At 39.5% G+C, this 19,881-nt stretch overlaps 1 protein-coding gene across 4 annotated transcripts in view; it reads right to left on the bottom strand.

Annotated features, from left to right (window-relative positions):
* LOC127661436 (amyloid beta precursor like protein 2-like) overlaps nucleotides 1-17,093 on the bottom strand; it is a 91,983-nt gene extending 74,890 nt beyond the window's left edge. For 2 of the 4 annotated variants that reach the window (XM_052152148.1, XM_052152150.1), the window contains exon 1: nucleotides 16,817-17,093. In XM_052152148.1, the coding sequence (XP_052008108.1) occupies nucleotides 16,817-16,888 (72 nt within the window). In that variant the 5' untranslated portion in view covers nucleotides 16,889-17,093. The remainder of the gene's footprint in view (nucleotides 1-16,816) is intronic. The other 2 variants (XM_052152151.1, XM_052152149.1) reach the window with 1 other exon arrangement.
* Between the last annotated feature and the right edge of the window lie 2,788 nt (nucleotides 17,094-19,881).

The raw sequence follows: 19,881 nt of genomic DNA, 5'->3' as shown, positions 1-19,881 counted from the left end.
TAGCTGAACCAGCCTGAAAAATAGAGGGGTTTTTTAGCGTGATCGGAGTTAAAGTAGCACAATAAATGATGCCATTTTTGGCAGTATTTACTGTGGATTTGAAATGTGTTATTTGACTTACCTTTTAGAATATTTAGTTTCCTACTAAAGTAATTTCATGCCACTTATATACATAGAAAATAGCTGTGCTTAGCAGGGGAGACAGTGTAGTTAGCTGCCAGCATGGAATTCTTTATAATTAGCTACTAATGATCAAAAGCCTTATGATGTGGATGTGACAAACACAACAATCTGTTGAGATCTGTACACTTGGAGTCAGGGGGAAAAAGTATGACTATGTCTGAGGAAAAAAATATTCAGGGTCTCTATTGAAGTGAAAAATAAACATGCAAACCCAGTACTCTCAGAAAAATGTAACTGGTTAAGGTACGAGGGCCGTCACTGAGGTGGTGCACTAAAGAGAAACTTTTCTGTATTTCTAGTTAAAATGTATACTTGTTTTTATAATTGTACCCCAAGGACTTATTGTGCATCTTTCATGGTACATTTCTATGTTTTGTTCCTCTGGGAAAAAAATAAATGTATCTTTTTGTCTTCTTAAGGGTACAAATATGTACCCAAAACAAGGGTATCACCTCAGTGAAGGCCTTGTATCTTAAAAAAATATATTTTCCTCAGTTTTTAAGAATGCTCATATCAACAGGACATCTGAAAAATGCATCATCTGTAAAGCACTGCATACAATTTAAAGAATAATTTGTTCACTAACATCTAAGGGGCCCGTTTAGACAATGGATTCTTGCGCATAAAAAAGGAATGAATAAAACTGCGGGTGACTCATGGCTTGGTTTTTATTATAATGCGTTTTGTAACTTGATATGCCGCCTTAATGTGGCACTCCTGCATGAGACACATAAAACAGCTCAATGGTCACAGACATCTGTCTAGTGCAGTGGTTCTCAACCCTGTTCCTGGAGGCCCCACGACACTACACATTTTGGATATCTCCCTAATCAAACAGACCTGATTCAAGTCATCAGCTCCTTAGTGGAGACTCCAAGACCGGAATTGAGTGTCAGAAAAATAGATTTACAAAATGTGCAGTGTTTGGGGGCCTCAAGGAACAGGGTTGGGAACCACTGGTCTAGACAATGTTGACAGAAAAACATCAGTGCCAACTGAATCTACCAATTGGACAGATAGTTACACTAAAGCTCTTCTGAAATTTGTCAACGCTTAAAAGTAAATGATTCTGTTAATTATAATTTTTTTTAAACTAGAAAACTAGAACTCTTCAGGAACAATGTACATACAGAACCAAAAGCAAGGTAATCAGCCTGACAGTTTAATAGTTTAAAGGTAATTTCTGGCAAATAGATGCATTTTGTGAATGGTAGCAAAACAGATAAAAGACGGAAAGCTGTTGCTACTGGCCCAACTGCAGTTGCTACTGACCTAAGTCAAAAGAGCCAACCCCTAGTCAAGCAATATTCTTGCCCCAAGCTTTGGCTCAGGACCCTCCTTCAAAGTAAGTCTATGAGATTTTTTCACATGTTTAAGTATCCACAAGATGGCAATTGAAAGTCTGATCACTTAAGAGAAATCATAGCAATCCTCTCCTTAAACAAATGAAATAATTTGAGGTATTCCTCATGTCTGCAGCAGGTTGAGTTTCATACTTCGATTTATAGTATATGCTTGTCTTGGCAAGCACCACTAACAATGCTATCCATTCTATAGATTCATAGTATATGCTTGTCTTGGCAAGCACCACTAACAATGCTATCCATTCTATAGATTCATAGTATATGCTTGTCTTGGCAAGCACCACTAACAATGCTATCCATTCTATAGATTCATAGTATATGCTTGTCTTGGCAAGCACCACTAACAATGCTATCCATTCTATTGGATTCAAGAAGAACTTGGTTACACGTATCTATGTGCAGAATAAATGGGGGACCAGACAATAGCGCCATGCCTGCCATGAGCTGTGCTTTGATTTCCCCAGAGAGTGAACATCCATGGTTTTGAATGTGTACACCATTTTCTCCATGGTGCATTGCATCACCCCATGTATCCGCTTAAACCTCTACACTTGATCTCTGTTCCTCCATTCTTCCAGAACCAGCCTTCTCACATTCTCACCCACTTCTAAAGGCTTCGTATATCTTTCTGTGACAGGCGTCCTGGTTCAGGCCTCTCCCAAAGGCACCTTCATCTCCTCCTATTCTCCTCTTAATCATACAGCAGGACAGAGGAGCAGAAACCTGCCCCTGGTGATTTTAGATTGGACACGTCTCCACGGTCACTGCCACCAATTAAAGCAGCTCCGAGCCTTTAAAGTTCCTCCATCTCTAGTCTAGATACCAGATCCATAATCTGCTAGTATTTTGCTTGTTGGAAGCAGGTTGTTAAGTCTTAGCTGGTTGGCATTGGCCATTTAGTCCCAGCTGGTATGTACCATAACTACATAATTGTTGAAGCAAAAAGTATATTTTTCCTTTGACGGCCATTTAAAAGTAGTTGTGTATACTCACAAAATAATTTAAGGCACCATAAATCTAAAATACATTGTATTATAGTAGATATTTTTGCCTGTGAAAAATTGTTTAGAGGGTGCCTGTGATCAAAGACAGCAGCTTTTAGGTTGCATTTTTCTGTAAAGCATACACCAGTCAAGGTAAGTGCCATGGGGATGAATGGGAATTTAAACGGATGGCTCACTCCAGGTTAGGGTTGTGCGGAATACCACAATACCAAAAATTTTAAATGGTACAATATCTTCTTGTTGTTAATTTCAGTACCGTATTAAAATATGCTGCCATTAGCAAAATGTAATATGAGAGTTTTGAGATTAAATCAAAAACCTTTTGAAAATAATAAAAAAGCCTCTATATGGCCAAGTGTCATCATTAAATAGCTGATGGACGTCATTAAATGAAATAGTCATGTGTGCTGTGAGCCACAGTATGAATAAGAGGAGCCTCTCTGCCCTGTCATTTCCTTCACAACACACAGGCATGAACACAAACACACACACTACGAATGCTTGATTTTCATGCAGTTTGTCCAATAGTATCCATCTGCAGAGTGTGTTAAGTGTATAAACAACTGTGAACTCTCAAATTAACTTTTTCCACTGCAGCTCTGAGATTTCAGCACATGAGTCGTGGGAAGCTTGATATAACGAACCCTTCACAAACAGGAAGAACTTCAAAGATCTTTCAAAATAAAAGTCCCTCTGAAATGAGAGCTTTATTCAACTGATTGCATGAAATGGTGTATTAGTATAATTACAATATCACATAAGCAAGTGTACTGAATATCTGCATTTTGCGATTCAGCCTTGGCAGCCTTTTGCCTCAGGAAATCAGATCGTTTTAATTTAAATGTTTACATTAATACTGTAAAGCTCTGTTGAGCATCTTATTTATTTGTTTACCAAAAAAGAAAAATATATATATTTATGTATGCCACACATACTATGTATGTATATGTGTGTGTATATATATATATATATATATATATATATATATATATATATATATATATATATATATATATATATATATATATATATATATATATATATATATTTTTTTTTTTTTTTTGTTGAAAAGTATTATATTTTCAGTTGATTAAAGCTATACAGTATGTATTGGATTAAAAACAAATTGATCATAACATTTAATTAAAACATTTAACATGGAATCCAAAAAAATTAAAACAGAAAATGCATCATTTGTATCTATAAGAATTTATGCAGTTATTTTAGACAAGTGATTTTCTGTGTAATAAAAAATTATTACACATTAAAAAATTACGTTTTTTTTTTTTTGCCCAAGTATAGAGATAATATCGATACTGAAGTTCCAGACAACTGGACTTTGCTCTACATGGATCTTCCAGAAGCTCCTGGTTACGTTTTTGTGAAGTCAGAAAACAGGATGCTTTGATTTTCACTGTACACCCAATCGTGTTCTCTGCTTCTATCTGTTTTTTTACAGAAAGTGCTGTATCAGTGTTGGCAGTGCTTTTGGTGGTTCAGCAGTGCGGATCCAGATCTCTGGGGTGTATACGGTTACAGCGCACTGATCTTCTTTATGCCAGCCTTCCCCTTATCCGACATTCTAATCTCCTTCCCTGCTCTCCTATATTCGACCGGACCAGATCAGACCACTTTAGACCAGACCCCCAAAACACAGACGATAAATTCACAATGCTGTGCTGCTACTGGTCACAGTTTCCCATGATTCTTATGCTTATTCATTTCTGAGCCATTTTGTTCTTTTGGTTTAAAAACTGAAATTGAAGCAATGTCACAAAATGTAAGGTACAGGTAAATGTAAGGTCTGAGATGTGACTTATTGGAGAGTATGTGTCTACTTCATTAGATTCTGAGAATTTCTCCACATTTTTCATGAGAATGTATGCTTCCATCCAATCACTGCATTGCCTTAAGCATGAGAACTCATTACAACGGAGAACTCAAATCTTCCATGGACTTTCAGTCAGCAGTTCCTGACTGGCGCAAGTTTGACAGCACTCGCGGAACAGATATGAGAGCAAACTTTTTCACTAAACACCGTATTTAAATCAAAATCACTCGTTAGAAGTCAATCAAACATTCACACTTTTGTTCCAAGGCTGATATACATCAAAGTGCCACAAAACGCTTTTAGTCTCCATTCAAATTTTGATGTTCAGCTATATCTATCGAGTGTGTTGTAAGCCTGGAAGTGAGTGAGCTATTGTACTTTACTCCAGACCTATCCATATGTACAATACAACATACTAACAACAACTGAGAAAATAATTAACCTTGGTGATGTTAAACAAGTAATATTTATCACAAGGAACAACTCTTTACCCATCGCAACTAAACTTGAAGAGGCACTCTAGTTTCAAGTTAAATAACTCAAGGTTATTTAATCTTACAGCTCCTGAGCTCCCATGGCCTTCTGTGATAGTAAAGTGTCCATGCTTTTTGCATGCTATATAGTATGGAGAAATGCATAATCAGAGACAGGACTTGATTCGCTGGTTCAGTTGTGTTTGTTTAGGGTTGAAGCTAAACTCTAAAGGATGGAAGCCATGCAAGAGTAGGGTTGGCTACCCCATGCCTAAATAGTCAAGTAATAAAACTCCAGAGCCATAAGCCAAAGTGGAAACAAACATCCAAATGCCAATGCAGTTTGGCTAGAGAGGCTGGTCAGGATGATGCTGTTTACTTTGACAGAAAGAGTGTGGTGGAAAGGAGTGGTGGTGGTGTAGTGGTCTAAGCACATAAATGATAATCTGGTAATCAGAAGGACACTGGTTCGAACCCCACAGCCACCACCATTGTGTCCTTGAGCAAGGCACTTAACTCCAGGTTGCTCCGGGGGGATTGTCCCTGTAATAAGTGCACTGTAAGTCGCTTTGGATAAAAGCGTCTGCCAAATGCATAAATACTAAATACTAAAGAGAGAGAAAGTTCAGGAGAGGGATGGACTAGGAAAATTATTGCCATTGTTTGGTCATTCCACAGTAGGGCTGGGAATCACCAACAACATCCCAATAGGATACGCATCATGATTCAAAGGTCACGATACGATATGTACCACAATACATGTTCATTTTTATCTTAATTTCTTCTGAGCATAGACCTAGTTGAGTACGACAGTTGTTTATAGTAATCTATAACAGCTTCATTCTGTGCCAATCAAAACAAGGTCCATAAAAAGAAGAAATGGAACAAAATTCTGTTACCAAAAAGTAAATTACTTTTATTTAGTGTTTTGTGCTAAGATTACTATAGTTTAAACCATTCTGGCTCAAAATCAGACCCTGTTTTTAAAGTATGCAACAGGTAAGGCAAAGTCTCTAGGATTAAACAACTTGAGTCCTAACACAAGTCAACTTGTACACACTGTTCTTATATTTAAATGAAGAGTTGTATAATAATCATATTAGGGCTGGGTGATATGGCTTCAGAATTTATATCTTGATACTTTTCAGCAAATTGATGATATTCAATATATACCTCGATATTTATGTTTTTGCTCTGAAATAGCACAAGTGTGCAATAACAATTTCATCTAAACAGCCATTGTAGCCACGTTGAATTAATATTTCAAAAGCATTAAATAAAAATGTATTTAAAAATGATGAAAGCATGTTTCCCACAGTTTTTTTAATAAATGAACACAAGGGTGAGTAAAATGTAATCATTTTTATTGATTTGCACATTTATACTTTCAATCATATATGGATGCTTAATAAAAATACTATTTACCTTCATATATTTTTACCAAAACATTTTTCTTTGTGAATGAACAAGGTGTGCAAAAAATACAATTATTTCTCGGAAAACAGATGAATATTGATTGCATAGTACAAAATTATTACTGTGGAACCCAGTCAAGTTTATTACTATAATATAAAATACTGAATTAATATTATTTTCAGGATAAGATTTGTTAGATACATTGATATATTTTAGTCCCATTTACGTCATCCTAAACTGGGGGTTTTATTTTGACACTGAAAGCGCAGTCATATTTAGTTCACCTTCACTAGGAGTTTTTATTATGAAACGGAAAAGGGTAAGTTTGTTTGGCAGTTCTGAGTGTTGCATCTTGTGAACCGCTGTCAAATTCTCCTTTACAGTTCCACGCTTGTAGATTTGTATAATAATGTTTTGGAATTGCACGAATGCTTGAACCTGCAGTATTTCACAATGCGGGTGAACTGAACTAAGAATTCCCGCCGCCCCCACGTGCACACAGATCAGCGCGTCTGCACACAGACCATGTTTATTGGTCTTCAATCGCAACCTTTGGCAGTTAAATAATAACATATGTTCATATTTCCATTTTGATGGTATTTTGATTGCTTATACAGCCCTGAATGATCGTGAAATTAGTCTACTGATGCACCATATAAAACTTAATGGCCAAATAAATGGCTCATTAAAATCATCGCGATTTTTGAATTTTACATCGTCAGCAAAAACCATCTTGATTATATCGTGGGTGATGTATCCCCAGCCCTGAATCATAAAATGAAACTGTAATCAGTCAATTTAATAGAACGCACATATCCCATCATTTAGGCGACTTGTACACAGGAAGCTTCATACATTATAGAGAGTGCAAAATATGCTTTCCTAATATTAAGTGAAAAGACATATTAGCCTGCAATCGAGTTCTTAATGTAGTTAGTTTAACTCACCCTTGCATATAATATCCACGATGCCTCCACTGCAGATCTTTGCCATTTTCCGCATCTCGGCTGAGAGCAGGGTACGAAACTAAAGGTTTTTAACTCAGAGCACCTCCTGAGATGGCCTGAGATGTGTTCTTTTAAAGGATAGTTCACCCAAATTCTCATAATTTACTCACTCTCATGCCATCCCAGATGTGTATGACTTTCTTTCTTTAGCAGAACACAAGCTAAGATTTTCAGATGAATATTTAATCTCTGTATGTCCATTCAATGCAAGTGAATGGGGTCCAAAACATTGACACTACACTCCAGTGGTTAAATCCATGTCTTCAGAAGCAATATGATGAGTGAGGGTGAGAAACAGATCAATATTTAAGTGCTTTTTTACTATAAATATCCACTTTCAAATTTGTTCACATTTTGTAGTCTAAATTTGTGATGAGCTGAGCTGTGGGAGGTAACAGTGCCTCTGTCTTTCTCTCAAAAGCAGAGAATTTCACTGAAGACGCACAGGATAATTAGAGCGAACACGGCACCCAGGAGAAGGAGATTCAGATCAATTGTGCTAGCAGGGCTTGCCTGACGAACTTGCTAAATTTAACCTCCTCTTGTGCAGCTGGTCATGAAGAGGGACCTTGAGCAGCAGACATGCTCAAACATGACAAAGAGGAACAGATAAGAGAGACAAAGAAAGCATGAGACTAAGTGCGGTTTTACCAAAAAGATATGTACATTTTGAAACAATAACATACAGATTTCTTTAGATGATATTAAATCAAAATATGAGTTTTGTGGCTTTTAGTTCATGTCTGAGTTTTGAGATCATATATTTGCTAACTAAATTCCCTTATGTAAAGATATGCAGATATGTACAGTATTGTGCAAAAGATTTAGGCACAATAGTTTTCATTTATCACTTAATGTCATACAAAGTCCAGTAAACATAAAAAAATGTCAATCAATATTCGGTGTGACCACCTTTGCCTTCAAAACAGCACCAATTCTCCTTGTTACTCCTGGACACTTTTGGTTGTTGGCAGACAGGATGTCTCAAGCTTCATGGAGAATTCACCGCAGTTCTTCTGTTTAGACTGTCTCAACAGCTTCTGTCACTTTATGTAATCTCAGACAGACATGATGTTCAGTGGGGGTCTGTGGGGACCGTGATATTTGTTGCAGGTATCCCTGTTCTTCTATTCTAATCTTTTCTATTTACAAAAGTAATGTTTGGGAGTCTAACCTTTATATTTCCTATTGACACACTAAAGCTGAAAACATAAATAACCATCTTAAGACAAATGTTTTTTTCAGCATCTTGTGTGCGTAAAACTTTTGTACAGTACTGTATATTAAATAAAGTTTGTCAAATTATAGTCAAATGCTCTCTAGAATGAGAATGTACCAACCAAAAAAAAAATAAATGATGCCTATATTGGCTACTGTAAAAAAAGGAAATGCTCTTCAAGCTGTCCTGCCCAAACTGCCTGTTTTAATAGGAAATACGTCAAACACAGGGCCTAAAACTGTTTATCAAGCAATTTTATGGGGTCTTTAAATATGGAACTCTGAAAATGGGCAGTCCTCAAAAAAAAAGAAAAAAAAAAAAAAGGCCATTAATGGTTTGCTCTTCCTACCATCCTCCATCATGGATCAACGCCAGTCCAGGGCACTCTGCCTCCCATTGCTCGTCGGTTTAGATCATGTCCATTTTCCCTACATTGTTGGTATGTCCGGTGGTAGCCGCCTCCATCAACAACTGATGGCCAACAACTGATACAATTCCGGGGAGAATGTTTTGTTTATCGCTAACGAGTAGACCGTCTGCACCTCGTTTATTGACCACAGCATGGTTTTGCGCACAGCAATTTCTTTTTTCGAAAGTGGCGTGAACAAATTATACTGTTATTGCTGTTACTAACTTAAAAATTGTCGGGTTGGTGTTGTGTGTCGAAAATCCAGTGAGGCTGGTAGTGACGATTCTCCCTGACCAATCAGTGATCTGCAGGATTTTGACATCACATTTAGTGTCGGCTCGGCTCTCTTGGAACCTCGATCGAGGTGATATTAAAAAAGTATCAGGTACCAGGTACTATCCACAGTGGAACCCCCCCGTGCACCGTGTCTTTTGTGGACATGGCAGTGCTATGGATCATGAAAAAACTTTTAACTAAATAGAATATAATTAAACAGAAGAAGTTGTGTTGATGTCAGAGTTGCTGTTGTGTTCAGTCAATAGACGCATTGCATTGTCAGTGCTTTGTTGTTCGGTACACAATAATTTCAAATTAGCCATCTAGCTAGGTACAAGCTACCATCTACCTTGCCTCATTACTAGTTCATATTACAGAAGGGCTATGTAGCCGCTAGTCAGCTAACACTTAATAACCATCTGATTTAAAAACTGCGATTCGGTTAGATGGCTGTGCATTTAACTTTGCCGAACTGCTTAGATTTTTAGCGACACACTCATGATCTGGTCTTCGAAGTAGAACAGAAGCAAAATATCGTAAATTCAGAAACGTTTATCATCGACAGAGGGTTTTTTCCATAAAACAATATCGATATTTATCATCACCCAGTTCTAGTGTCAAGTGTGACACAAACTCCATCTACAATAAATAAATTCTTAACTTAAAATAAAAAGTTAATGTCCACTCCCCATATGTTAAAATGATTTTTGCCATTAATGTGTCAGTAATATAGGGCAGGGTTACATCAGTGGTTCAGTCACTGTAGTGATAAGCCAGGAAGTGTGTCAATGACTAAGGTGCATTCTTGGCTTACACAAATGAGGACGTGGGTATCAAGGTGTGTTTGCGTGCATGTATGCATAATCTCAGTAATGGAGGGGCAGAGCATCTATAGCAGGCTAGCTTGTTCTCCTCTCTTCTGAGTGTGTCTTACAGCTAAGAGGATTTGTGGAGCGACAGAGCAGCTGGTGAAATAATTGAAAGTGTCTCTCTAAGCACTACGCTCTTAGCTCTCAGCATGAACAGCAGGGTGGTGCTAGCATAGCTCTGGTTTTACAAAACAGGAAAAGGCTGCTACAACCATCGCCGAGGAACAGGGCTGGATTGGTAATCTGGTATACCGGGCATTTTCCCAGTGGGCCGATGCACTTTGGGGCCGATCAAGGTCAGACAGGCCATCGGGAGAACTGGGACTAAGCTAAAATGAGCCGCAGCGTTATGGGTGTCCGAGTTTGTTTTAAGTTAAGTTTGACATTAAAACTTTGTTTACTGTTCAGCCGATTCCTGCCTCCTCCTTGCCCGACCTTAAAATATTACAGGGCTATATAAAATAATTATATTTTTATTATTATTATTACAGCTATGATGAGCAGTGAGCAGTTTGTCAATCACTTGGCTGAAACCAAGTGATTGACAAAAATGTCCTGTTGCATTTTTCGCATTGTGCCTGGATTGCTTTTAGTTAAATTTAAACATGATTGTGGTAAATACACAGCACATGGAAGCTAATTCTAGCCAAGCCAATGTAATCAAGTGCTACAATGGGCGACGCTAATCTAAACGTCAAAAGAAGTGCACAATGTGACAATTAACATCTGCTCTCTAGCCTGGATGTCCATTGTTGTGTCTGATAAACATACATGCAGTTATGTCCCTCTAGGTCCACGTGCTGTTCAGGCTGTTTGCACCAATTGAGCTCACAAAAGCCCCTTACAGGCATCCATTCATCACTCTGGGGGTGAGCATGCTATTAAAAGCCCTCCTAACACATCCACACAATGAAGTCTGGCACACAAGCCATTTGTATGCATCAAAGGCTGCAGACATAATCAACCCATCAAACAAACAAGACCCACCCCCCGGAAATATTCATGCATACACACAAAGCTATTGCGTCTGGTAACCCAACCACAGGTGTGACGAGCAAAAAGGACAGAATCCTGCAATGGTGTCAGTGCATTGACTTCAACGTGTATTTCTGTAAAATGTCACGGCTGATTGACAAATTCTGAGGCTCACAGAGTCTTATTTGGCTTGATAGATAAGGTCACAATCAGCCAGGCTCAAATATTATTCAAATTAAGTGGCATTCGTAAACCATTTTACTATTATTTGACATTTCCAAATGAAACAGGATGTTCGATAGGGGGAAAATGTAGGACAGGGCTTGATTTTATCTATTGGATATTGATTGGATGATTAAAAGTTGGGTGTTCCATTTCAGTATGTAAGAGTGCTTAGTGAAGTTAGCCAAAAAGGAAAGTAATTTCAGTGGAATAAAGATTAACATTTTCATAAAATATTACAGACATTTTTGATATGGAATAACTTGGACCAATGTAAATTATGCAAGACAAGGAAATTGAAGTAAAAAGTAAATGGGATCTATTATGGATTTCATGACTTTTAAGCATTTTTCAGCTATGCCATGTAATCATTACAAGAGCCCATAATACAACATGGGAGGCAGTGCTGCAAGGCAGAGTAACCAGAGCAAAGTTAACCCTCAAGCAAGCTGGAAAAGAGACAATGCTTTTGTTTACCATTTCAGAGCGTAGGGAAAAATTGTGGTGACTTCCAGCTTGTGTTACTATCAGTGATAGCCCTAAATATATGGAAAACAAGCCTGTGATTCATGCTTTGCATAGAACACAAAATTTATTTGATGTGCCAGTAAAATTCCAGCAGGCCTGTGTTGAATTAGTTGGCAATGTGCTACATTTGCCAGGGCTGAGCTTTGTGCTGGATACTTAAGCTAATTCAAATGACCAAAAAGTATTTCAGAGAAACAGGATTTAGCACCACTTTATCCCTGAATGTTCATTTCCACATCTGACAACAATAATGTGTGCAAAACAAGCTAACTCAATTTGTAGTGCCGATGACTGGGCAGCTGTAGCAGAAAAATGACACACTAACGGTAGATAGTCTTTTAGTGAGACTCTTCTGAGACAGCACCTTGATTGAAGTGGAATAGGGCTGAAACGATTAGTTGACATTAACCGACAATGTCGACAACATTTTCCACTGTCGAATAGTCCTTTTAACACAACATGAGATCTTTTGAAATGCTAATGATGACACAGGACAGCAACACTTGAGCTCGTGCTTGATTGAGGAGAGGAAGAAAGAACAGCTCACAGTCCAGAAGCACTCCAAACTTTCCAAACAGATGAAGGTGATGTAGATCGCAGAGTATTAGAATACAAAAATGATAAATAAGTAAATACACAAGCAGTGTCATCGTGAAAACAATCGGAGCTGTACCTGGTGTTCCGCTTGAGCAAAACTTGCCTGTCAGTGCGTCTAAAAAGGAAACACTGCGCTGTTATATACTGTATTTATATAAATCAGCACAAACTCTGAAACTGGCATTTGTCTGTGCGGTCAGAGCCGCTTATACGAGTCGTGTGAAAAACAGCACGAGAGAGTTTCAAACGTCTCCCGGCTGATACACCGTCTCGCGCGGAGACCTTCTTCACTGGCGCACACTTGCTGCAGACAGATTTCCTTTATAGTGATTGCTCGAGAGATCATACGAGTGTCACGTGTGCATCTTATTGTGAAGAAAATCGGCGATACTCAGCTATATAAAGAAGACAGAGTTTGTTTTTGTGAGTTAAAGATGGAAATCAAGTGAACAAAAAGGTGAGCCGGTGTAGTCTTAGCCCATATACAATGCAACATTTTTTATTTGTCTTTTTTTGGTTTGTTTTCCCAATATAAATATCTAAAACTCATTATGTACATTTACTTTAGCAGCTATACTGCAGAAGAAAAAAAAAATATTGGAGAATTTTGAATATAATATTTAATTAATTGTAATATTATAATATTTTAAAATATCGTAAAATCCTAAAAACAAGATAAATATACCTGAGAAACAACAGAAGATATTCAGACTTGCTTTTAGATCCTTTATGTTGAATATAAGCATATTTTTCATTTACTGCACTGTATGAACAAGTGAAAAAATACACGTATATTTAAGATACATTCTCTTAAAGCAAGTCTAAATATCTCATATGTTGCTTCTCAAGTAAATGTATCTAGTTTTAAGAACAATTAAAAATGGAAAACAAAAACACTTGATAACAATGGGAGTTTCTGCAGTGAAATTTGTAATTACTTAAACAATAAAAAATCCAAGTAGTTTTTCCCCTTTAATTCAGTGAATGTCATTTAGAGATATATTTAAAAGATGATTTTGTCCTCTTTATTGTTAGTAAGCACATTTAATACAAACTTTTAAGTCGGGGCACAAGCTGGATAATCGGTTAAGCGCTAATGATTAATCACTGCAATAAATCACATGAATAGTCATTCTAATAATCGTTCTAATAATTGTTAGATTAGTCGATTATAAAAATAATTAGTTGCAGCCCTAAAGTGGAACCTCATAAGTGACTGATTTGGAACGCTGTCCATAGGCAGCAACTCCTCGCATAGAAAACCCACTCCTCACATAAAAATTCAACTGTTGATTTCATGTATTTTCAGCCAATGCAAGTTGCATTTAATTTCCACAGAAGCACGGAGTTCAGAGCGGCGTTGGAAGCTGGCTTTGCCGCCATGATGAGAGTCATGAATGCAGTTTCACGATTGCTGTAGCAAAGTGGACAGTCACAGTCAACTGGCAGATTAATATTGTGGGGGATGAGAGGTTAAGAGATTTAATGCCTGTTGCAATGAAAATACAACCTATAAGGAGACTAATTCTTTAAATTAGTCAAACTCCCTCTTGGACTTTGGGAAATGTTTAATGTTACTTGAATTGGTGTGGCAATTTTAGTGTATTTCTATCTTTATACTAAGGCTTTGTTTGGGAAATTGAGTTAAATGCATTTTGACAGGAAAGTAATTACATATAGTGTCACATTTCAGCACTCTCAAAATCTGTGGTTAATCATGATTAACTACTAAATAAATGCATGCAATTAATCACGATTAAAAATGTTAATTGACTAACAGCACAAGTAAAAATGCATGAAGTGATCAAGTGTAAATACACGGTGTTGCCGAATTCACAGTGATCAGTCTGAAAAAATAAATAAACAAATGTTTGGCCCACAAAAGATAGAAGCAATGCTGCATTAGAATTTTGCCAAAAGAAGATCTCTTAAAGAGTATAGCCTAAACAATCTTTTTAACACTAGTCAAACAACATTTTAAAAGCCTTTGTGCCAGATGTGCACCTACAAGGCCTTCAAATTACACCTACATACACCGATCATTAGGTTATGGAACAGAGAAAATATGTCATGGTTATTTAACAGGGACTTGCGCACAGCTGATGGAACTATAAAAGTCCCCTATATGCAAGCTCACACAGCAAAGAATCAACACCCAAAGAGACAGCCAAATGTGATTTTTAACACATTCTCTCTGTCTCCAAGTTAAAATGACACCTGGCAAAAAATGAAAAAAGAGAGAGAAGGGAAATAACTCCTTTCCCAAGCAGGAAGAAACTGGATGTTTCAATGGATGCAGTGCTCCTGCAGTTTAGGAACCTCTGCAGAACTTTTCAGATGGGTCAGGTCTGAAGTCAAGTAGACTCACCAACTCAGCACACAGCAACACAACACACTCCAAATACACTCCTCTCACCACATGCCTTCTCCCAAAATACACCCAAGGAGGGATCAAAAAAACACAATGAAGGATACTAGGAGTCAAATGAGTAGCAAAGAATATAGCAGTGTTAACAGAAATGGGATAGGCTCAGAATATTGATCTGAATGATTCCTTGATTTTCATCAGCAATGCTGAACTGTACATGTTCATCCCCCCCATTATACTGCGAGAAATAAAGAATAGCTTTATAATTAGTTGAATCATGCCTCAGGCTGAGCTGACACCTTATTGGAGGAGCGCGCCATCAGAGTGTAATATTGGCACAAATATAAAAGCACCAAACTGTCTCTAAAACAAGGGCAGGTCCCCTTCTAGGAAAGGCGTGTTAGCTTCTCCAATGTAAGATCCAATAAATATGATCCATAAATTTGTAACCTCATATTTTTGACCTCACTGAATATACATTACATTATTTGATTAATATTTTCTTGCCAGTGACTGACATGTTTCACAATCTTGATTCTGTTTTCTCTGATACAAACAGATACATTCAAGTCTTTTAACGTACTGTAGGAAGAGCACCAAATCACCTAAAGATTGACATTCTGAGAGATGCTGATCAGATCAAACACCTGAAAGCTATTCCAGGTGAATATACACTAACGGAGCACTTTTTTAGGAACACTATGGTCTTAATAAAGTGCCAGACATGGTCTTCTGCTGTTGTAGCCCATCCGTCTCAAGTTTCGATGTGTTGTGCATTCTGAGATGTTATTCTGTTTACCACAATTGTACAGAGTGGTTATCTGAGTTACCGTAGACTTTGTCAGCTTGGACCAGTCTGGCCATTCTACATTGACCTCTCTCATCAACAAGACATTTCCATCTGCAGAACTGACACTCACTGGATGTTTTTGGCACCATTCTGAGTAAATTCTAGAGACTGTTGAGTGTGAAAATCCCAGGAGATCAGCAGTTACAGAAATACTCCAACCAGCCCGTCTGGCAACAACAATCATGCCACGGTTCAATAAAATCAGTGAAAGCCATTTATATGTTTTTATGACAATCAGGTCACAGTCGAAATCACGGAGACAAAAAAAAAAAAAAAAAAAAAAAAAAATGCCCATTTTTATGGTTTAGTTGAAGCTCCTGACCCGTATTTGCTTGATTTTATGCACTCCATTGCTGCCACATGATTGGCTGATTAAATAATTGCATGAATAATTAAGTGTACAGGCGTTCCTAATAAAGTACTCAGTGAATGTATATAATGATGTGCTATATTTGTATTTATATAAAAGGTCAAATCAAAAAGTCCTTAGTCTAAGGTTGACTTTTGACGGTTCATTTTGAATATTTAATTGTGATAATGTTAGAAATGTTCTTACTAATCAAATGTGCAACCAGCAACTTCAAACCTCAATAGGGACAAAGTGTGTGAGCTCTTCTAATATAAAAATCTATCTTTTAATTTGATACTAAATATATATATATATATTTTTTTAACTCCCACAGCAACCGTGGCTATTTGACCTCACTAGAGGTTAAAAGCAGATTTGAAAGTCTATACAGTATGTTCAGAAAGACCTCTATCGTCTTAAGTGCACATTCAGATTAGCTACGGGGGACTTTAAACACGCCATGAGAGAATCAGTGTTGTCGCTTGTTGATACGGTTTTACAATTCAGCATGACAAACAAGAGAAACTAGACAATCCCAATAAGACATTGTTATTCCTTTACTTCTGTAATTTGTACTTCATGGAATAAAATAACCACAAACAGACAATAATGTTAGGCTTCATATAAAAAAAAAATACAAATAAAAAATCTTCTGCCACTCAGTTGGACTAAACAATAATATAAAGTGACATTTTCCATATTCAGACTAATGATTTTACTGAGTGAGCACTTGAACAGGATATTATTAGTGAACTTGGCTTCATCCACGGATTTCACAATTGCAGGACAAATTGCAGCTGTCTAATATCAGTTGAGACCAAATGAGAAAATCAGAGAATTATGAAAAATGAGGTTGAGATAATAGCGCGCACATACCTCAATGTACCCGGCCAGGCTCGGAACCGCGATGGCCAAAATGAGCACTGATACAGCAGGGACTAAACCCATCTTCCTCGGCTAGTCTGTGCTGGGATTCCGTTCAAACTATCCCGCTGTGGATTCTTAAACGTGGTTATCAAACAGAAAACAGCTATGTAAATGGTCCTCGTGTGTCTGTTGTGTCTCTCTCGTGTGTTTTCCCCACTGTGCGATCGCAGTAAATGTGCGCGTGTGGAATGTTGCGCGTCTCCGCCAGCCGCGAGTTCTCCAGCATTAAAACAAGACCAAGCGCGCCACCGGCCGTCTGAAACTGAACCTACCGGAAGTGAAGTCATCATGCTGTCGTTTAATAAACAAGGATACATGTTTCTATATTGGGTGTGTGCGTCTCTTGTGACTCTATTATGAAATGTGTAGCTGAAAAATAACACTGGCGTTTTTCTGGCTTTCAACTGGCCTGAAACTCCCTCACACTAATCCCAGATCATCTTATTGTGTAATTGATAACCAATTTTGGTCTGCAACTTTTAAAGAATGAAAATGCATGTGGAATTTAGGGACACGTTTGTATAAAAGGGAACATCAGTTCCCTATCGAGAGGTCTCTCCTATTGCGTAAGTAGCTTACGCTATGGGAAAACTCTGTTTCTTGAGAAATATTGAAGTCTTTATGTAAAACACATTGCAGCTGCACAGCAGACAGCGATGAGCGAGGCAGCTCGGTCATTGGCTGTGCCACGGCAACTGCTCGAACCAATGACGGGGCGACTCTGAACGCGCGACCAATGGGCGCGCGCCTCGCGTTCGCGCGCTCAGAGCCTGCCGAAATTAGCATAGGCAGGCTATATAATGGGCACCCCGTCATGCGAGTTCCTTTAGATTTAATCTTCTTCAGCAAAGACCTTCTCTATGCTGGATCCTCCGGATTGTTGGAGTCTTTCGCCGCCGTTGACAAGCTTACAGCGGGACTGCTAAGAGGACGCCGGCACCTTCAGCCGCCTTCGAAGCCTTCTGCTACGCCATCCTTTACTGCAAGCGCTCGCCCCCGCGACGCTTTTAAAAGTAAAAGAGTAAAAGAGTGATTTTCCAAGGCGTTGTTTCTAATGCCTTCAGCCTGCGCCTCGTGCAGAGGCCCTCTTCACGACGGAGATCGGCACATCATCTGCACTGGCTGCCTGGGTCTGGACCACACAGAATCTGCACTCATTCAGGGTGGATGCCCTGAATGCGACTCCTTGGGCCTCGCTGAGCTGCGCGCTCGCTTTGCCATTTTCACCGCAAACGAGCCGGCTTCCACCGTGCTGCCACCTCCGTTCAAGCCGCGCAAGAAAAAGCGCCGCTCACAGAGGCTGCCAGAGCATACAGTTTCAAACAGCTCTCTATTTCATGCCGCAAGCATCACAGATGCAATGCGCGAGCAAAGAAACTCCCAAGCTTTATGAATGTGGCGCGCGTGCCTATTATGATGTATGCACCCCCACCCCAAAACACTGTTCATACAGTTGCAAGCATCTCTCCGACTCATGCTGTGAGATGCTCATGCTATCTCGGAGATATCGCACATGCCTGTACTCTCACACGCACCCCTGCACTCGGCACTCAATACGGCTGCTCAGCGCGCACCTGCGCCTCTGAGAGCCGTAGACTCTGTGTTAGCACAAAGCGATTTGCCGGTGGGGCCCATACGTCACTGGGACACGCCCCCAGCCAGCATTCAGCCCATATCTGTGCGAGCAGAAGCCTGGAAAAAAAATCCCCGGCATGCCGAAATGGGTTTTGAACATAATAAAACACGGATACTCACTTCAGTTCGCTCGCAGACCACCCCGCTTTTCAGCGGTGGTCGAGACGAAAGTGAGAGAAGATGTGTCACATGTTCTACTCACCGAGGTGCTCAAATTGATAGAGAAGGGCGCTATAGAAACTGTTCCTCCCTCTTTGAGTGAGGCAGGTTTTTACAGCCGCTATTTTCTCGTCCCGAAGAAGGACGGTGGCCTTCGCCCCATCCTGGATCTCAGACATCTGAACAAAGCTTTAATGATTCGCTCGTTCAGAATGTTAACAACCAAACATATCGTCGCGCAAGTTCGCCCCGGGGATTGGTTTCTATCAGTGGATTTGAAAGATGCTTACTTTCACATTCCGATAGCGCCTCATCACAGGCCCTTTCTGAGATTATTGGATTATCAGCCATCTAGAATGCCTGGGTCTGAGAATCAATTTTGCAAAGAGCGTGCTATCCCCCAGCCAGAATATCTCTTTTCTGGGAATAGTGCTAGACTCAGTGCAGATGACAGCGCGCCTCTCATCAGAGCGCGCGCTCTCTATTCGACGCCTTGCAACATCGTTCAGAACGGGCGCGCACGCCCCCGTCAAACGATTTCAAAGAATGCTCGGTTTCATGGCCTCGGCATCAGCTGTACTCCAGCTAGGATTGTTGCACATGCGTCCTCTCCAGCGCTGGCTCAAGAGCCGTGTCCCCACTCATGCGTAGCGCTCGGGCCACTTTTTGATCAGAGCGAATCACGGCTGTATAAAAGCCCTGAAGCCCTGGAAAGCCATCAACTGGTATCAAACCGGCGTGAGTCTGGGCGTGAGTACGCGGAGAAAAATGATCATGACAGATGCCTCCAAAATAGGATGGGGGGCCCTTTACGAGGGCAGGCCTGTCTCCGGGTTTTGGTCAAACCTGGAAAAGTGCCTACACATAAACTGTCTGGAAATTAAAGCGGTCGCCTTGGCTCTCAGAGCCCTGCTTCCGTACCTAAAAAACGAACACGTCCTGGTCTGAACGGACAACATGACGGTAGTTTCGTATATAAATCGCCAAGGTGGACTCAGGTCGAGCTCCCTGCACTCTCTGGCCAGGGAGCTCATTCTATGGTCACAACACCACCTGCGCTCGCTAAGGGCAGCGCACGTGCCAGGTGTCCTGAACCAAGGAGAGGACATGCTATCCAGAGACAAGGTTCTTCCAGGAGAATGGTCTCTCCACCCTCTGACGGTTCAGTGGTTATGGCAAACCTTTGGCGAGGCAGAGGTCGACCTCTTCGCCTCCAAGAA

The sequence above is a fragment of the Xyrauchen texanus genome, chromosome 21, assembly GCF_025860055.1.
Source record: "Xyrauchen texanus isolate HMW12.3.18 chromosome 21, RBS_HiC_50CHRs, whole genome shotgun sequence".
Classification (NCBI taxonomy): domain Eukaryota; kingdom Metazoa; phylum Chordata; class Actinopteri; order Cypriniformes; family Catostomidae; genus Xyrauchen; species Xyrauchen texanus.
Note: the sequence above shows the minus strand (reverse complement) of the source record. Positions and strands in the feature narration are given on the sequence as shown.